Source organism: Osmerus mordax, chromosome 21, assembly GCF_038355195.1.
Source record: "Osmerus mordax isolate fOsmMor3 chromosome 21, fOsmMor3.pri, whole genome shotgun sequence".
NCBI classification, from domain to species: Eukaryota; Metazoa; Chordata; class Actinopteri; order Osmeriformes; family Osmeridae; genus Osmerus; species Osmerus mordax.
This window is the reverse complement of record NC_090070.1, coordinates 4,668,657-4,688,820: the sequence shown is the minus strand read 5'-3', so window position 1 is coordinate 4,688,820 and position 20,164 is coordinate 4,668,657. Positions and strand designations below refer to the sequence as shown.

Genomic DNA, 20,164 nt, shown 5'->3' with positions numbered 1-20,164 from the left:
ACCTTGCACGATCCCCCTTTTTGGGTGCACGCTGACAGGATGAATGACAGCGGCTGGATCCAGTCTCACTTCTCCAAGAAACGCACGCTGTGCACGCACGAAAGGGCAAACATGCGTTTTTTCCTGCGTGCACGTTCAAGAACACGCGGTCACACTTGTACCTAAGCAGTGACAGGCATCTATTCAGCCTCTGACCCATTTTTTGCCTTTTGTTGTCACTTTTTTTTCATTCTCACACACACACACATTCACACACACACACACACACACCCCCCACCTCAAACACACACACACACACACTGTAACACGGTTGGCATAACACCCTGCAACATGCCTGCAAGGGGGAAAATATGTCACGTTTGACCAAAGCTTGACATTGTGCTCTGCACCTTGCTATATGCCAGTCTTCTTTAATCTCAAACAAAGTATTGTTTTCCTACAACTGAGTTCACCTCTGCTGATGTTTCCCTAGCAACAGTTAGCTGCCAGCTCATTGGTGTCCTGCTCAGAAGGAGAACTGTGCTGCCCATACTAAATAGTCCTTTAATGTTTGCCTCTACTGTAAATCGTCTCAATTCAGTTCTAATTTGCCCTCATTCGTGCTGTTTTGTTTTTGGAGCAACATCTCTCACAAGGATTCCATGAATTCCCGTAAATGATTATGGCATGCAAGATCTTTTGTGTGTGATTTCCCTTGTCCATGTAAAGAATTCCTACTTTGTCAGGATTAGAGGATGCCCAGATCTTTAGAGCGGCTTCAAGGGCTTCCAACCCCGCCAATCTGTTTGCACAAAGCCTTCAACTTCCTCCCTGGCTCCCTGAAAACACAAATCACATGGATATGCTTAAGCTCGCACACAGGCATGCAAGGACACACACACAAACACATACCACCAAGAATATGGTTACACACACAGGCACCCGCATCCCTCAGCCGATGGTTTTCATTCCTCAGGACATGCCAACTGTTTTCCCACCAGTGATGTGGTGTTTTTTAGCCATTGCCACAACACCCTATTTAAAACACACACACACACACACACACACACACACAGGCACATGGTGTGCCTCACAATTATTTTGATCACACTAAATAATGTGATTTTTATGAAGCTGGGGAATTAAATCTAACTGGGGTCTGATTTAAAGCTCAGTAATTATTACCGTTATATTTATTTCCATTTGTAAACATACTCTGTTTTAAGCAAAGTATATTAAGACTCATTGTAAGGTGTCCTTTTGACACCCTCAAACGGCAGCTTGCTTCTATGTCCTGACTGCTCAGGTAAACTTGGCTGCTGTAGTGCTTGGAGGGGTCAATGTTAAAGCTATATTGATTCCATGTCACCTTTTTGGTACTGCAATGTCAGACCAATGTGCGTAGCAATTGTTTTTTCAGCTTCTAGGTACATCAGATAGTTTTCCCAGCAGTTATATATCAACAAATTGATATATATTTTATATATATATTTTTGGAAGGGAGTTTGTGTATTTGGTTGGTTCAGTTACAACCCAAGATTTACCCTGATAAATGCACTATTTCTACTTACGGTTATGTAGTCTAAATATAACCTGACACGAAACTCACCTGTAAAAAGAACACCTGTGTAATTTGGGTCAGGTGACCTGTTATTTCTAGCTTTTGATTGGTGTGGGGGCTTTTTGTATGGCTTTTGGTGATGATGAGAAGGGAGGCTGGATAGGACCCAAGCACAGCCAGCTATCCATCCCCCTCCCTGTGCCGGAAAATGTCATTGTGTCACCGGAGAAGGACTACTTGCCACGAAGCGGAAGCCCCTGAGGATACCTGACCTCACCACCCGTGTCATCTCTGAAAGTGAATCCCGGGTTCACAACCTTTGGGAGTAGACTGTGAGCCTCAAAAAAAAAAAAAAAAAACAGTTTAATGTTTATTCATCATAGGGTCATGCAGCTGTAACTTTTATTAATAGAAATACTGCAACACATAGTGTGTGTGTGGGCAGCATTGTTGCCAGCTTGACTGACTATTTTAGTGTGTCAGTCCAGCACAGTCCATACATTTTAATGAAAAGATTATGTAAGCACTTTATGTTCATTTTCATGGTAGGGAAAGCATACCTTTTTTTCCGAAAATTGAACAGTGGCAGTAAAAATTGCGAAAGGAGAAAAGGAAGGGATGAGCTTTTTTTTTTTTTTTTTTTTTTATGAGGCCTGCAGCTTCCATCATTAAACCAGCAGTCACAACAAAGTGACTTTGTTCTTTTTCTCACTCTGAGCGCTTGTCCCCCCGCGCGCACAAGATGATGCACGTGTCTATAGATGTTGAGACCCGAGCTGGAGATCAAGGTCAGCGGAGATAGTCGCCGTCAGGTCCAGAAACCCCCCTGGGGGGGTGGATGTTGTGGGGGGAAGAAAAAAAAACGAAAGAAGAACGTCCTCTTGCCAAATCATATGGGTCGCTGGCGTCCTCCCAACTGCCCCTGAGGCCAATCGAAAGTGAGGGGGAGGCTTCGTGGCCAGTCGTTTCTCATTAAAACCAGTAAACGTGCCCGCCTCTGTCCTCTGAAGAAGCTTCCGGAAGGGGAAGCTCGCTCGATAGCCCCGGCCCAGGATGGGAAATGTGCTGACATTGCAGTGGGACGCTAGCAAGTGGGCTGCATATAGATAAATGGGGTGAAAGACGTGGGGGTTTTGAGAGGTGGTGGGGGTAGCAAAGGGGGTGTTGGTATCGGAATCCACACATGTCCCCATGTTGACAGAGTTGCCAAAAACGAGAATCAGCCACCTTAGTGTTTGAGGTTGTTTTGTCGTTATTTTAAGATATGGGTCTGGTCGTGGCTGATGGGGGGGATGGGGGGGGGGGGTTTGTCGTGTCTCGGATGCTGTCAAGACATACCCAGTCCGCACTCCCCCACCCCCTCTCAGTACCTTATTAGTATCGTTGCATATCCAACTGTTTATTAACAACCTGGATGTGCCCATATCTTTGTGCTTTGTTAAAATGAAAAACCATCACTTCCTGTAGACCTGCCAAGCCCCCCTCAGCCACTCCGTTATAATAATGATGCGCCAAAATTGATTCTCCCTGGCGATTATGACTAAACATCGCCAGGCTCATTGATTTCGGAGATGGCCTCACCGGTTTACGGCTCCGCTGCCATGACGGATACCTTCATCAAAAGAGACCTGCATAGATTACGAAGAACCCATCGATTTGGGACGAGTCGATCCGCAAGCCATTAAGGCTGTGTATGCATGCATGTTTTTTTTGTGTGTGGCTTTTCTGAAGGCCAGTAAGGGTGGGGCGTGCTTCTTGGGCCAGCGTATCAAACTTTGACACCACAGCACTGTTGCAGTGTGTGTGTGTATGTGCGTGTGCTCGCGCGAGCGAATGTGACTGTCTCTAATGTGTGTTTTGAGTGTATCTTGTGGGCAACCCACTCATACAGTGCTACCTCTGTCACCTTCACAGGGGAGGACTTTGCGGTGGTGCAGCAGGAGATCGTCATGATGAAGGACTGTAAGCACTCTAACATCGTGGCCTACTTCGGCAGTTACCTGAGGTACCGTCTTTAAGGCTCTCCAACCCGCCCTGCTGTCCGTCCAATGTCATCCCCATCCAGTCCATTCTCATGCACTAGCAGGCTTTGGAGGGCACACAAACACCTCACACTCACGGTGAATGTAAACACATCAACATCAAAAAATATAGACACACAAGTCACAGATTAACTCAAATGTCACAAACGCTGTAAACACAGACTCTGTATGGTGTTGACAGAGTTAGTTGTTAACACACACACCCGTAAGCCATCCTACGTCTGCGCACACACAAATGTCCACACACACTTCCACACACAGACAAATCTGCAGCTTTTCTTGTGGCTGTGGTGTGGGAGCTCACACAGTCTGCTGCACTGCAGTCAGGCTGCGGTCAGACCTCTTAGCCTCCCTGCGCTAGCTAACACAGTTGCTAATTGCTAGCTCGGGGGGTGGGGAGGTGTGTGTAAGGAGATGGTGGTTGGCTTCTCTGTGAATGGTCTGGGGGAGGGGGGGGGGGGTGTTGGACCATAGGAGTGGATGGTGGTTTAGACAACTTGTACCACGCTGTGTGACGACCCAGAAAAGAAACCCCCGAAGCATTAATCTGTATATTCTCAGTCCCGCCATTCCCCCCCAAGACAACCCCACACACACACGTGCCCACCTTTCTCTTTAGATATTCTTCTTTTTGCTCAGTCGAGTCCTGAGACGTATCGATTGAAAAACCTAATTTGTCATTTTTCCTTTCCCTCGTTTCAGGAGAGATAAGTTATGGATATGTATGGAGCATTGCGGGGGCGGGTCCCTTCAAGACATATATCACGGTAAACACAACACCAGAGTGCTCAAACACATAAGCATTTGAAAAATGGCACAGCAAGCCTGGACACTTTGAAGTTGAATTCAAGTTTGATACACATTGGCTTTTTGCAGGCTTTATTTGTTAACGGTGTCTGTGACTAAGCTGCCAGACCCGGTCAATTATTAACAAATACTGTCGAGGAATAATTGATGATTATTTGGGTGTGCTTGGTCGTCCACTGCCATAAAACCAACATAGAACCAACAAGGCAACTGAAACTCCCCTCAGGCAAATATTTTCATGTAATTGACCAACACAGTATTTGGGGATGCTGTAAAACGGGAAACTGGCCAAACAGGAATTATTTACCCCAAAAAAGGAGTGGGTACCGTATCCATGACTGATATGACTGAAATGACAATAACAGAGCTTTTGTAGTATAGTTAGTCACACATTTTAAAGGTACAGTTTACGTGATAGGTGGTTGTTAGCGAAACACCACAAGGCAAATGGTGAGCGACAAAATTGCCATGCTTTTGAAACTGTCAGCAGTCAACCACGTAATAAGGTTGGCGCTCCCACTCCTCCTCCTGATGGTGGTTAAAAGCCCCCGGGGTCATTAGAGCCTCGGACTTCAGCAGCTGCAGAAAGACAGTTGATTCCGCTCTCAAACGCTGTAGTTTTGGGGCTGCCAGGCCTCATTAAGGGCGCCATAGCACCAAGCTTCCTCCGCCTCCCCGTTCAGATACCGCCTCCAACATATTGACCCCCTGTTGCCGAGGAGACACGGTGCTGATTCCACCCCCTCACCTGCCGAGCCCCTCCTTTCAACACCCGCAGGCCCCTCCCACTACTCTGGAGAAGAGGAAAAAAAGGGGGTCAAGGCACGGCAGGCGCCCGGCTAAGCGAACTTCCCTCGCGGCCTCGCCGAATAAAGAGACGGGAGCGCAGGGGGAAAAGAGAGGAGAATATAACGACTTGTCGCTGCCAAGCGCTGATTTAATTCCTTTAACCTGTTAAAGTTTTTCAAAGCAGAAGCTCTCCCCATGTATGTCTGACTACTATGTGCGTCCTTTCCTTATCTTGCAGTGACGGGCCCTCTCACGGAGTCGCAAATAGCCTACGTGTCGAGGGAGACTCTGCAGGTAGGGCCACAATGGCGTCCGTTTCTCCGTCCAATCACACACACATTAGCCTTTGTGGCGTGGCGCCTTTCGTCTTTTGAAGCGCCGCCTTTGAACTGATGCTCTCTTTTGATTTGATGGAGGCACTTGAAATGTGATTGGGAAGAGAGGGGAAAAAAAGCTTGATTTAAAATGAATAAATAAAAAATCAAGAGACCCAACTCTCCGAAATGATCCTCTTGAAAATGCTCATAGGAAATTAGTTTCCTATCTCTAACGCAAGGCAAATCAATTTGTGCGTTGTCATTTGGAAGGAATGCTCAACAAAAGGTGGACATGTTTACATGCCTGGCTTTTGTTTCCACAGGGGCTGTATTATCTACACAACAAAGGGAAAATGCACAGAGATATTAAGGTGAGGTTTGGAACACGTGTGCCCCTGTCGGCACAGTCCATGATCGAAGCCCGATGGAGCTGCTGTAGCACTGCATATGGAAAATAATGATCAGGATGTGCAGTCCATGTCTGTAGGCTACATCAAAGCCGATTTTATTTGTATGGCCCTTTTTAAATGCAATGTCACTGAGAGCTTCACATATGCCGGCTTCATAGAACTGCACCAAACCATCCTAACACCCTCAATCTCAATTATATATATATATGGACTTTATGCAACACATTTATAAATGAGTCTTCACTAGATGATTAGAGTATTCATGAGATGTATTGTACAGTATGTATAGTGTTGATTGGCCTGTAATGGCTAGTTGTTTGGGAATGTATAGAAGGCATCTGTCACACGCAGGGGTATATGTATAATATACGCCCACATAACACTATACTTTAAATATTTAAGTGGCATTAGGCCATCATAAGATATGTACATTTGAATCTTTCCATAGCATGTATCACCAATTCATTAATTTCATGTTTTTAAAATGGATTCGCGTTATTTATTTTTTCTTCTGTACGCCTAATTGTTGAGGTCTCCCTGCGTGTGACAGATGCCTTCCTTACAGTCAATAGCAGGCCTCACAGGGAATGATTTGACTAGATGCGTAATGGCCATTATACAAACATTTATGACACTAATGGCGGCCATTTGAATCCCCCGAAGATCCATCTTTCAAACTCACCCCAGGCTTCCCTCCCTTTGGTTGCTCCTCTTTTAAAGTCCCGTTTTATAAATGGCCTTGTTAAGGAAGTGCAGTGCCGATGACAGTGACATATAAAATGCACAGGCCCACTTTGGAGCTTCATGTTGAAAAAACAAGAAAATATGAACGTTTTGTGTACAAAATGAATGCTAATGCGGTATGTGTAACTTGTGTCATTGATTCTTTCCCAAAGGGAGCAAACATACTGTTGACCGACAACGGATATGTCAAACTAGGTAAGCTAGCATGACTTTCTCTGATGGTCTGTGGCCCAGGTCAGTCAATTGCAGATAAACAGGTATGTTGTAATGCATGTCTCATTCAGCAATTTATTTCTATATTTCTCAATATAAGGAGGTAATTAACATGCATAATGGACTTGGAATAGTTATGTGTGATTTGCCGGTAAATCACAGTTGGAACTAAGCATAATGGAATTGATGCTTAGTTCTTTTGGCCTATATTTGCAATTGATTGAACTGAAGCTGGTAACCTACTTTCTGTTTCCTCAACGTTTGATGAATCATTTAGCTTTGGCCAGCGTAAAGACATTAGGCTTCTCTCCTAGCAATGACTGACAATTAATTGAGGTGGTCTGTGAACATCACCTTCTGCTTTCACATTGTATGCCATCAGCTAATTTAATTCTGTCGAGAAACAATACATAAGCTGTAACAAACATCCAATCCATCCGAAGAACTGGTGTCGTTAGCTGAGCGCATGATGTTTTTACTCAATAACCGTGTTACTTTTTGTAGCTTATTACAATAGTTAGACCTACACTAGGTCACCACTGCATGTGTACAGTTATTCATATTTTGTGTTGTATGTCAATTCTAATGTGTAGAATCTGGGTCTCCTTGGGCTATAAATATTCAAATGTGTACATTTGTTGGTGTTGCGTCCCTAATAAGTAATAACGTATTTACTGCAATGTTTTTTTCTTTTTTTTGAGGCAGCTGACTTTGGCGTCTCTGCACAAATCACAATGACAATAGCCAAGAGAAAATCCTTCATTGGCACACCTTACTGGTAATGTCCTTGGTCTCCTCCTCCTATCGATCTCGCATCCTCGATACCCGTTGTCAGGCTTGCGAGCAGAGATCCCTCATCAGCCATTTTGTCAAGCCACATGTAAATGTGCCCTGAGATTGATTTGAACTTTGGAGGTTTGAGAAAGGGGCAAGCAATGACGCACTACTGATGATGATGATAATTAAATTGTTTTAAATACATTTCATTTATTTCATCGTTGTGTTCAGTATAATTTAATACTACTTGTCATCTGTTATGGTGCCATGATGATGATGATAATAAGGATTTTTATGATTATGATGGCCATGACTTATGGTCATTATACATGCACAATATGCTTTGAACAGTGATACACACAAGTTCCAGCCTGACCATTGCAGCATTTAACTTTGCCTGGCCGCCTTCTGTGCCCATGAACAGGATGGCACCAGAGGTGGCAGCAGTGGAGAGGAAGGGCGGGTACAACCACCTGTGTGACATCTGGGCGGTGGGCATCACAGCCATCGAGCTGGCAGAGTTGCAGCCACCCATGTTTGACCTGCATCCGATGAGGTCAGTTCACACACGTTTGACCTGGCAAACAAAATTGATGCAATCTTTAGCATGCTGGACCAAAATATTGTCTCTATATGCATTTGTTATTATTATTTTAACTTTTGTGAAATCCTTTCCATAGGCGTAAACATCCTTTTACGGATCCTTTTATGTATTAAAAGAACATTTATTTCGATTATTTTTTTTTGTCTAGAAATGTTGTGAGTGAGTTTATGATTAATGTATACAATGTACCATATAATTTTTTTGGTAAATTTGGATAACGGAATGTTGTTTAGTTGAATTTTTACCCTACTCTCTGTGTGGAAGCAGGTTTTCTACTTGAATCCACAATATCACTGTTTGTTCTCTTGTCTTTTTTTCTGTTTTTCTCCCCTCCTTCTCCCAAGGGCCCTGTTCTTGATGACCAAAAGTAACTTCCAGCCTCCCAAGTTGAAAGACAAGGTGAAATGGTGAGTTTGTCATTGGACCGGTCTCCTGTATCTCCCTCTCCTCTGTCTCCATCCATTTCTATCACTGTTTCACTCCCTACCGCCATTTCCCCCCTCAATGAAGGGCAACGTCTGTCAGAAAAGATACACATCAGGAAGACAGAACTTTGTTGTAAATTTAGGGAAAACTTCCACATGCTTCCAATTCTGTAGTTAAATATATTAATGCAATTTAATTAATGTATTGTATACAAACACTAGATTCTACCATCCAGTTGAAGGTTTATAAAGGAGATATCTCCGACCCTCCAGCCATGAGATCCATTCACACCTAGTCTGATCCCACGGCTCAACAAAGCGTCAACCGTTTTCACCCCATCTGTTTACAGAATAACAGGATGGAAAAAGTTAGTGATACAATATTCATGAACCAAATCAAAATGCTACTGAAATATTAACAGTCAGATGCACCTGCCTTAAAGGGACAGGTGCCCAATATTGACATGGCAAGGGAAGGTATATTTGACAGTCTAACTATCTTGACTTCACAAAGCAAAACTTGAATTTTTCTTTCCCTTCGCAGGGGTTTGGCACTATTACCATATAAATTGAACTTTTAGCACAGAGGGATGGGAGAGATGTAATCAGTTTTTTAATCTCTTGTTTTTGATTCCCCAAGGACCAATAATTTTCATCATTTTGTGAAGATATCCCTGACAAAAAACCCTAAGAAGAGGCCTTCTGCAGACAAGCTGTTACAGGTGAGATGATTTTGGCAAATTATTTCTATGAGAATGTCCAAAAACTGACACAAAACAAAAAACACAAAACATTGTTCATCATTTTCACTGAATGTTTCTTAGTTTCTGTTTAAGCCTTTTGTGTTTACAAATCCCATAAAAACATTGCCCTTTTCCCATATCTTTTTCTGCAAGCAAATAATGAACTTGTCGGTTTACCTGTCTTTCTTGTGCACACATACTGGTGTGTTTTGCGATGGATCCTGTATACGCTGTTATTTTACTGAGATTGCCTTGTCGTTTTCCCAGCATCCCTTTGTATCCCAGCCGCTGAGTCGGACACTGGCCATCGAGCTACTGGACAAGGCGAGCAACCCGGACCACTCCACATACGATGACCACTTTGATGACGAGGAGACAGAGCCCGAGGTATATCTTGCTACTCTTGCGAAATTCTATTAAGAGTTGGCCATATTCAGCTGCCATAGTCAGCTCAAGGGTCCTATTCAATTAAAGCAGGCCCACAGGTTGCATCTTCAGGAGACTGAGAACGTTTATTTGAATTGAATTGGTTTGAGAGAAGTCCAAGTATTTTTATATTGTTTTATGTTGTTTGAATGATAAGAATACAAAATGGCTGATAGAAGCACATATTCTCCCTGGGATGCAAAATTATTGATGTTTTCTAATATTGGCAAAGCTTTTACCAGTAAACTGACTACGGTTTCGAAATTTTTCTTCTGTATAGTCTAGACAATGACATTTGAGTCTGTATTTTAGAATATCTTTGCAAACATAGATTCACAACATTTTGTAAGATTTGGAGTAAAAACTGTATTCACCAAATAGGGTAAATTATCAGTGGTACAATTGTTTGCATTACAGTACTGAAATATTCCAGAATGCTGCAGGAACATTATGAAATCCTGTTTAATGTACTGCTCAATTACATTTTCAGCACAGCATTCTGAGTAGTATGGTAAACTTCGCTTTGATGTTTAACCAAGACTTTCCCAGCTTTCTACTCATGTGCTGTGTATATTTTTCACTCATCTGTCTCTTAATTTATTTGTTGATGTGTGCTACAGTAGGAGGCTATTGTTTTCTTATGCATATTTCTGCCTCTCTCTTCCTCCTCACACTTAGTTTGAATTGTGGGGTGAGTTGGTGGTCAATATGCGATGTGTTTTAAGTTATTTGAAAGGCTTTGAAGTGACGAGGTATGTTTTTGTTGTCTGTGTTTTGCGTTTGTGCGTGCTCATACTGTATTGCTCCTGTGTGCGTAAGAGTGTGTGTGTGTTGCTTCGATAAACAGGATTCCCCGACTCCTATGCAATTGTCACTGGGAATGTTGTTTGGTGTGAAATGTAAGTGCATGAGGCTACTCTACTCTGAGTGTGTTCTAGTTGAAATCCAGGCAAGCATGTCTTGAAATGGTTTGCTGTGGAGTATGGCGTGTGTTTTTTCCCCCCCCCAGTCATGCCACTCAAAGCTGTAAACCTTTAATGAGAGCGTTTTTGTAAAACTATTGTCGATAATGGGAAATTGCATTGTAGATTCATCTAGAATGAGGTGTTGTCTGCATTAACACTGTGTCAACCCACAAGCTGTTCTTCCTTCTCTCCCTCCTGTTGCCCTCTCCACTCATTGTATATTGATGTGAAACCACACCTGTTCAGACGAAACAGCATCAACATGCAAAGTGAACCAGCTGTAACAGTTCTCTGGCATCTTACATCAATCGAATCGTGACCAAATGGCCTCAGCACATTTTTAGATTGTACCCAAAGCATCCCACCCTGTCGGACTCGTACCCCGAATGCTCGCTTGAGTCCTTAAACTGTCCTTGGCCCGGACCAACATTTAGTCGCAAGTGCTTTTAGTGGCTTCCTTTTCTTATCGATGGAGCAACAACTGGATGGAAGTGAGTGACGGATGCTCTTCAACTGCCTCGTTGTGGCCTGGAACTGTCAGTTCTCTTATACTGTAGGCCTCCCTTCCTATAATGTCCTCTCAAGCGTAAGAAAGGATGCTAATAAATAAATAACAGTGGAAACATTGAGGGCCACCATTCCGCAATCTCTCCTCGTCGGCGTAATGCAACAGAACGCTAGCTATGTTATTCCCAGGGGACTTAGCCGAGGGCGGATGTCAGGGTGTGCGATCCTACAAGATGAGTCGCTTTCGTTGTGTCTCAGTCATCAAAGTGTGACATTCAGGGGTCAGATTTTTTTTCCTTCGGTCTTTCTTTATCCCTCACGTCCGATTCTTATCAGCTTTTTATCAGGGAAAATTTCCAGTATGTTGCAGTTTCTGTGGAGATGAGGTTGCAGTTCTTCTCTTATCGTCGTTTGTGTGGATGTTTTCTTTTTTGCATCGTCATGTTCATCATTCTAATTCACAAGCCACTGCTTGTTGTTAATTGACTTGAGCGTCTGTTGTTTAGTACTGTTTGTTGTGAGACAAATTGGTCTCCTGTTAAGTTAGTATGAAAAACATAAAGCAAACTAATTTCTCAAGTGTCCAAACATTCTGATTAGACCTGTTAAATCTGTTGAAAACCTCTCCTAAGATCAGAATTGGAGTTCTGGAGTAACTGTGACACTACACAAGTTGTGTACAGCAAACAAAAATACTATAGATAGAATTATTTTAATGTCATACTGATATATTAAGCGTCAGGGACTTCTCTCTGATTTACCAGGCTGAGGGTGAAACAAATTGAGCATGTGCAGAGGGAGCAGCGTTGCCAGATGTACGCTAATTATCGTATTTGTGCGATTAATTTGCCCTTTGTTTGATGTACAATCAATAATACCAAGTCCCATAGTGGATGATAATTTGACTATTTTCTCATGAGCATGGCTGCTCATTTAAGAGAATTTGCACGAGATAACTGCTGCATCCATGTAAAAAAAAATGGTGTAAAGAAAAGGGCAGAGTCGTTGCTGGAACAGTAAAACAAAGTAAGCATAGCCAGCAAACATGCAGGAAAACAACCTCGATTTTACTGGATGGCTTAAACCTGTTGCAGGCTGTGACTTAAATGCATTATGTCTTTGTTGTAAAATACAGGTGGTGGCTGATATCACAATTTTACAAATTAAATTAAATACACAGAGTAGCCTTTTTGAAGATTGTACAACGCTAGACTGTGGAACTTGAGCTAATTAAGTAAGCAGGTTATTGATTTATGTTTCATGTAGATGCTGAACAGGTAAGTAAGTAAGTCTTTATTTATATAGCACATTTCATACAAGAATTGTAGCTCAAGGTGCTTTACATAAAATCAATAAAAACAATAATACAAGTGATAAAAGTAATAATTAAAATAGCAAATCTATAAAAACAATAATATAACTAATAAAAGTAGTAAAAACCCTTCTGAGATAAAAATTACTTAAATGCTTTGGTAAAAAGATAGGTCTTAAGCTGTCTTTTAAAAATGTCTAGCGTGTTTGCTTCCCTAATATTTATGGGTAATTTGTTCCATAGTTTTGGGGCGTAATTGACAAAGGCCGAATCACCAATCTTCTTATGACTGCTTCTGGGGACCTCTAATTGGCCTGCATTTGATGATCGCAGTGTTCTAGCTGGTGTGTAGTTTATAAGGGAGTTAGCAATGTAGCTAGGTCCTTGTCCGTGTAGAGCTTTGTATGTGAGGAAAAGGACCTTAAAGTCAATTCTGAAGGTAACAGGGAGCCAGTTTAAAGTAGCTAGGACAGGACTAATGTGTTCTCTCCTTTTAGTTTTGGTTAATAATCTAGCTGCAGCTCACATTTACAGCTAGTTGGTTCTCTTGGTAATGACCAGTGTATGATTAGTTTCCTCAAACTACAATAATTTAAACCCTCTGGGTAACATTTCCTATCTGGTACCGCTGTGAGGTGTTCTGCATGTGTTTAGAGTTGAATTTACATGTAACCTTCTCAATCTTAAAGAAACCTAGATGTAATTTAATTGTATCATCTCTTCTGAAATTGACGTGAATTTTTGCACATTTCCAAAAAATGAGGTCTTGATTATTTTCCTTGCCAGCCTCATGCAATGGTTGACAGCTTATTATGAGCGCAGACATCTGACGACCAGCAACATGAATGCAAATGAATCACAACAGTGTATGGAACTGCATAAATTATCAGGCTGCTGATTAGATAAATTAGCGCCGCAACCTGTGAATCACCTTCAGAATGTTATGTTCTCCTTCTGTGGCCATATTTGTCTATTGAAGGTTCCAAACGCCAGTGCCTAAATTTGAAAATGCATCTTTTGGATTGCACCTGTTTATATATATATTTTTTTTTTTTTCTTATTCTTTCCAAACAGCTACATATTGTTTCAACTGTTGTTGCGTTCCTCCACCTACATCCCTTCAGCTCAGTGTTACTCTTTTCCCTCCAGACTCCTGTGTCTGTGCCTCATCGGATCCCCTCAGGGAACACGCGGGAGGGGAAAACGCTCTCTGAGATCAACTGTAAGTGTACCTGGGGACATGTACTTCATATAACCCCCAGTTCCCTCAAATTGGAAAACATTTTTTACATGACAAATGCATGTTTTAAGTAGTGTGTCATATTAAAACGGACCTTATGACTTCCCTGATTCCAAAGTGATGTGTGGTTTAGTTTGACTGATCTGTACTTGAGTTTGTTGCTCTCTTTAACCTTGATGCTTATACTGTAGTTATTCTTACGGACGCGTATATGAGCTTGTGACAAATGTAAAGGCGGCTTCATGAAAGATTCATGCCTTGTGTTTCTACCCCCCCAGTAGAGTTATCCTGCCTTTGACCTTGTGGTTTAGCTCAAGAAAACCACCCCCTCCCTCCCTCCATCTTTCTATCTCTCCGACCACTTACTGAGTCGCCTCTGGAGAATTAAGTATTCATCATTCGAGTGCAAAAAGCATAAGGAACAGCTTACTGTTCAGCCTGGGACTTTATCTGTTGGTTTTAATCACCACCGTTTTGTTTGAGTCAGTGTCCTGGAGGATTATGGGGAAAGAAATTGCCTGTACAACCAAATAATATAAGCCCATAAGCAATATTCTACGTTGGCAGTCTGTTACTCTTACTCCTAAAAAGTTGTTGTGTGTGTTTGAGGAAAGAGTTGTTTCATTTAGGACTGAACATTTTTGGTTTTGGCATGCTTTTAATGTAACATGACATTTTCTGTAACGTGAGAAAGCATTTTTTTAGTAGTTCACCTGAAGTAGTAAAGTTTTTTATGATGTCATCAATGCATGTTTTACCTATTTGTCTCTGTTTATCTCCTACAGTTGACCAAGTCAAGTTTGATCCCGTACGTAGAAAGGAGACTGAACCATATCATGACCTGGTGAGTGCCTGCTCTAAAACACACACAAGCACACACATACACACAGTCTATTTGTCTGCTGCGTATGCGCATGCCCTCTGATTCATTGAGACACACTCACTCTCCCACTCCCCATTTTCTGGCTGACCAGACACCTGATCGACATCTGACTAATTTTAGCCATGAAATCATACTATGCAATAATAATCACCACCACATCACAGCCTCCCACTGCCAGCCTCATATTCCCAGCCTCACAATCCCAGCCTTAAATTCCCAGACTTACACTTTGTGTTCACGTTAACTGTCACTTCTATCTGTGGCCATCTCATCTCATAGCTAACTACTGCATGATGGACAAGCCTGATTTATATTGATGTTTCACCGAAACTGTACTCAATATCATGTAATTTACCAGTTTTTACAACACCATGAACTTCCTAAAACTATCAACCTAATCAACAGAGGTACCAAATTACAGGCAATTGTAACTTGTGTGACTAGTTCAAAATATGAAAGCTGTGAACGACTTACTGTTTCTCTAACACTGCAACATTGTTAAAACTGATCATTTTAACTAACAACAAATGCTCCCCCCAACCCAACAGTCCTGTAGGATCAGTTGTTTCTCACCCTTCACTTCTCATTTCAGTGACAGTCTCTCACCCCATGGTTCTGTGTGTGTTTTCAGTACACCCGAAAAGCCGCCCCTCTGAATAATCTGTATTATTTTCTTGGTCTGTCTACTAAACAGCACGACTCTGACGATTTTTTGGACTGTGAGGAAGATATATACTACACTGCAAGATCTAATCTGGTATTTTTTTTTGCTCTCATATGCTCTGGTCTCTCTTGAATTCTTCCTGACATCTTCCTGACTGTCCCTTTTTTGTTTTGCTTCATCTTGTCATCTTTCATCCCGTCTTTCAGCTCACTCATGCTTCGTAGTTCATTGAAACAACATCTCCTCATCCCTCCTTTTGCCTGTGCTGCGTTTCATTGTGCATGACGGCCACTGCCGAGCTGTCTGTTAAAGTCCAGAATCCCGGTGATGTGCCATATCCTCATATCCTCAGTGTTTTGTTCACAGGCAGCCGTGATCTATCCGTCTGCCTTCCCATATAAATACACGATAGCAGCCCCTTAGTGGTGTTATTGTGATATGAGCGGTTATTGCATTTGATGCTGAAGGTTTGTCATTATCGTAATTTAATGTAATTCAAATACCCTAGTTTTGACTTGAATTATGCAATAACCAGCCCTAAGGTTGAAATAAGGGTGACCATTTCTACTATAATAGAAACAAAACAACAAGGAAATAAAGGAACAGTCTGGAAAATGACCACTGAAATGATGAGCTAACTAAAGGAAATGGTCTTTGACCTATGCATGGAGGTAGGGAGTGAAGGAGTAGCTATTTTATCCATCCCCTTGGAGAAATTGTTGGCAGTCCAGAAGAAGGGGATACATAAGTGTTTCCTCTGTTGATTTTGGCCCGCCACGGCTAAATTTCTGCCGCCACGGTATCAGAAATAGGGCTGTACAAAAGGCCAACTATCAGCAGTGAATGTTAGAGTGCATGTCGCAGAATAGCACGGACACGCGCTTCACACCACAGTTGAGATTGCGTGTGTGCGTCCCTGAGAACTAAGTCGTTTAACTTATGTTGTCAGTTACTTATGTAGTCTATAGTTCTTGCAAATTTACATTTTAGTTAACTGGTGATTTTTGTTGTTTGTATTCTTCCCCTGCTAGCTAAATTGTGTCTGTTGATTCGATAGCAATTGCTGCCCCCTGCCCTATTTAATTAATATATAGTGTGTTTATTGTTATTATTTGCTACAGAATGCTTAGCCTATCAAGATCAAATGAAGCAGACAGTGTGCATCCTTACTCGAAAGCATGTACACTGTCCTGTACTCGAAAGCATGTACACTGTCCTCTGTCTGCTACATTTGCCTATCGATTAAGCCTATCGATTAAGGCTTAATCGATAGGCTAGGCTACTGACCATTTACAATAAGTTGTTACGTCAGCTATTAATTGGCAGCATTTATGCCATTTATACTTTGAGTGGAAGGTGTCTTTAAGTAGCCTAACCTTATTGCTTTAGGGAAAATTGGACGAAAATATGTGCAATATTACATTAGCTATTAGACTATTACATTAACCTGCGCCGAAATATAGGGTTAGGGTTAGAACTTTGTTTCGGCTTTGTTTCAAACACTTTAAAAATATGAAGGAATTGTGTGTGAGTCCCTTTGCCCTCTTTAGGGCTAAATGAGCTGCTGGCACACTATTTTTTCATGGGACCACAGAAGGGCATTTTTTTCAGCCTTGTCTCAGTGAGGCCATGTCTCTGGTCCCAGACAATGAGAGAGATGGAGGTGGTGGGAAACCTAGATGATGAAAGATTAGACTGCACGAGAGAGTGATGGTGAAAGGAAGTGGGAGAGATGAAGGGAGAGTTGTCTCTACCATGTAGAGACAGAAATTACATGCTATATGTAAAATCTTTTTATTAACTTGACCTTCCAGGGGGGGGGGGGGGGGGGGGGGGGGGGGGGAGTGCCGTTGGGGGGGGGGCGGGCGCCCCCCTAATATAATGGTAGGGGAAACACTGGGAGAGGGAGAGGAAGGAGGGAGAGGAAGAGAGAGGGCAAAAGTGGCATTGTGTGTTCCATAGGGACGTTGAGGCTGCAGCAGGCTTCGCGCCCCCGAGTTGGACAGAAGAGTGCTGCCTCAGCGCCCACAATTACTTAGCATAACAAACAGCAAAATAAGGCAAATACAGCACCTGCGCTGAGGTAAAGCAGCTCCCATGCTTAGTACCAAAGTCAGAAAGCCTCACCATCCAGGTGAAGTTGCAAATATTGGTTTCTACAATGTTCAATTACTCATCTTTACCACAAATATATATTTGATTTTCCTTTATATGTATAGTATAAAGCAGATTTGCCGGGTGGAATTGTTTCATAAACTTCAAACCTGCACAGACAAACTAGAGTACCAGAATAGATGTGTCTGGAATATTTAATTAGCTTTAAACATGCTAGGCAAGCTTAATCAATCCCAGATCCAGTCATTAGGAAGGATTTGAACCCAGGTATAACAATGTGTTAAAAGGTTTAAAGGTCAATATCCAAGGCACTGTAACAGCCACACTGTGTCACCTCACCAATGAATGTCTAAGAATAAAAAAAGTTGGTCCAGTTATCAAAGCATGGCGCCATCATGACAGGAGACCTCGACAAGGGAAATGGAGAGATGGATAGATGAAAGGGGAGAGGAAAGATGGAGCAATGAAGAGATGAGGAAAGGTGGAAAGGAGAGATGGAGGGATATATAGGGGAAACGAGGGAAGAGAGATGAGAGGGACAGGAAGGGGCAGAGAGGTGACGAGTCACTGAGACGGAAAGCCATGGATCTCCACTGTCACTTCTCCTCCTTCTGTGTACCCTCCCTCATTTTCTCCTTATTTCCATTTCTTTCTCTTGTCCACTGCTTTCTCTCTGATCCCCCCTCCTTTTCTCCCTTCTTTTTTCCTATCTTTTCACTCTCTTCCTTTTTCCTCTTTCTTTCATATTCACTTTGCTTTCTCTTAGGGCCTCACTCACTCTCCCACTTCCATCCCTGTACACTTCTCTCTCCCTCCTCCCTCGCAAAAAAACCCTCACTCAGCAGAAAAAAAAGCTAGCGGTGAATAACAATATGACAGTTTGCTGCGCGAGGGAAAATTTCCTTCAGTAATCTAGAGAGCAAGTTAAGAAAAAAAATGAAATCAATGGCGTTTTGCATGACAGAGAGGTCTGGTCTGGAGTCAGAAGCTAGAGGTGGCTCAGGTTGGTGAAGGAGAGGATCTGATAATAACTGAAGCGTAGATAATCACTGGAGCCTGGGTAGAGCTAAAGTTCACCCCCAGTGGTACAGCCACAGTGGTTTGGGTTACACAGGATAAATCTTATTTTTTCCTGCAGTTGCCCCGTTGCTTTCATCGTCTTGTCCTCTTTCTTCAACTTTTGCTGTTTTTGTTTCCTTCTCTCTACCTGTTGTCTATCTATGGCATGTGGATACTTAATTTACAATTACAACTTACAATTAATGCTCCTAAAGTAAACCTTCTAGTCTGCAAAGAACAAAGACAGTTGATGGAACCATGTCAACTAACACCAAAGTGTAATAACAAATGAATATTAGCTATATGTTAATGTTTTAGGAGGGGCTCAGGGATCAGTTAGGTGTCATTAAAGGAAGTGTCAACCAATATGTCCTCTGTTTGTTGGATCTACACAAACATTCTTGATTCCTTTCAATTTAATCTCCGCTCTATCTTCTGATCCTTCTATCTTTATATGCTGTTAAAGAATTGCATTATGTATGAAAATATCAATGCATGCTACCTGTATAAATCTCAATGTTCTTTTGGCAAGTTACTGGATTTTCGCTAAAGGACACTCACTTAACACTCAAGGCATACCACGCCAAGTCTGAAGTGTGGCTTTCAGAAACGATGGAAATTCAATTTACGGCCTAAATTACTTTAGATGAATGGTACTCACCATGCAACTGTATGGCTATGGGACTCCAGAGGTGTGTAAAATGGGGAATTAAAATATTGCAAGTATTCCTTTTTCTTACCATTTCTGTTCCTTCTTCTCCGAGGACTTGCAAATGGACTATGAAGACGGATCTCCCAAAGGTTCCATCTTGGGTGGAAATAAGTAAGTGAGACTGTTCCCACGCACAGCTGTACGCTATAGTGTAATTAGAAAGTATTGAAACTCCTTTGCTTTTCCCCCCACATTTTTGGTTTTTATTTTTTTATAAAGTTGCAAAAATGTCCAAAACCTTTGTTGCCTTGTCGTTGTGGGTAAATGAGGTGATTAAAAAAAGCCTTGTAGAATAAGACTGTAACAATTTACAAATGTTTTTGAAACATGGGGTCTGAATACTTTTCATTTGCACTGTTTATACCTAATAATTGTGACAAGGAAAGCACCAGACTCTTTCTTTTTTTTTTTGTGGTGGGCATAGATGAATTTTTTTAATCTAGATTAATCTCACTGTAATCTTGGCATTAATCTAGATTAAAATGACTCATTTGAATTCCGCCAAAGGCATTCAGAATATGTGTGCTACCCAAATAATGATTAAAAGTAAGTCTTTGAGAACGGGTTTCTCAAGCCAGGTGGGGCATTAGACCAGGAACTCATCTCCTGTTTCCAAAATGCATCACAAACTGCTTGAGAAAGCTGTTCTACTATGATAATTGGTGATGAAAATAAATTATGTTCAATAAGATGTACTTTTGTTTATTAACTGTTTATTAGATTAGTTAGCTTGGCTGATAGAGCTGTGCTGAAGGGCTTGCCTCGGTTGCACTCAAACATCGTAGTTTGACGACGACTCTTCCCCTGCGCTACATCAGTGCTTGGCCCGGCATCTTCCGCATTAGCTAAGGGATGCTTTGCGTTTAGGTG

General features: G+C 42.0%; 1 protein-coding gene across 2 annotated transcripts in view; it reads left to right on the top strand.

Moving 5' to 3' along the window:
• map4k3a (mitogen-activated protein kinase kinase kinase kinase 3a) overlaps positions 1–20,164 on the top strand; it is a 74,592-nt gene that overhangs the window by 28,916 nt on the left and 25,512 nt on the right. The window contains exons 3-16 of one of the 2 annotated variants that reach the window (XM_067258805.1): positions 3,455–3,545; positions 4,285–4,349; positions 5,417–5,472; positions 5,819–5,866; positions 6,802–6,844; positions 7,568–7,640; positions 8,064–8,195; positions 8,588–8,650; positions 9,309–9,390; positions 9,679–9,798; positions 13,771–13,843; positions 14,647–14,705; positions 15,439–15,501; positions 19,347–19,405. In XM_067258805.1, the coding sequence (XP_067114906.1) occupies positions 3,455–3,545; positions 4,285–4,349; positions 5,417–5,472; positions 5,819–5,866; positions 6,802–6,844; positions 7,568–7,640; positions 8,064–8,195; positions 8,588–8,650; positions 9,309–9,390; positions 9,679–9,798; positions 13,771–13,843; positions 14,647–14,705; positions 15,439–15,501; positions 19,347–19,405 (1,027 nt within the window). The remainder of the gene's footprint in view (positions 1–3,454; positions 3,546–4,284; positions 4,350–5,416; positions 5,473–5,818; positions 5,867–6,801; positions 6,845–7,567; positions 7,641–8,063; positions 8,196–8,587; positions 8,651–9,308; positions 9,391–9,678; positions 9,799–13,770; positions 13,844–14,646; positions 14,706–15,438; positions 15,502–19,346; positions 19,406–20,164) is intronic. The other variant, XM_067258806.1, reaches the window with a different exon arrangement.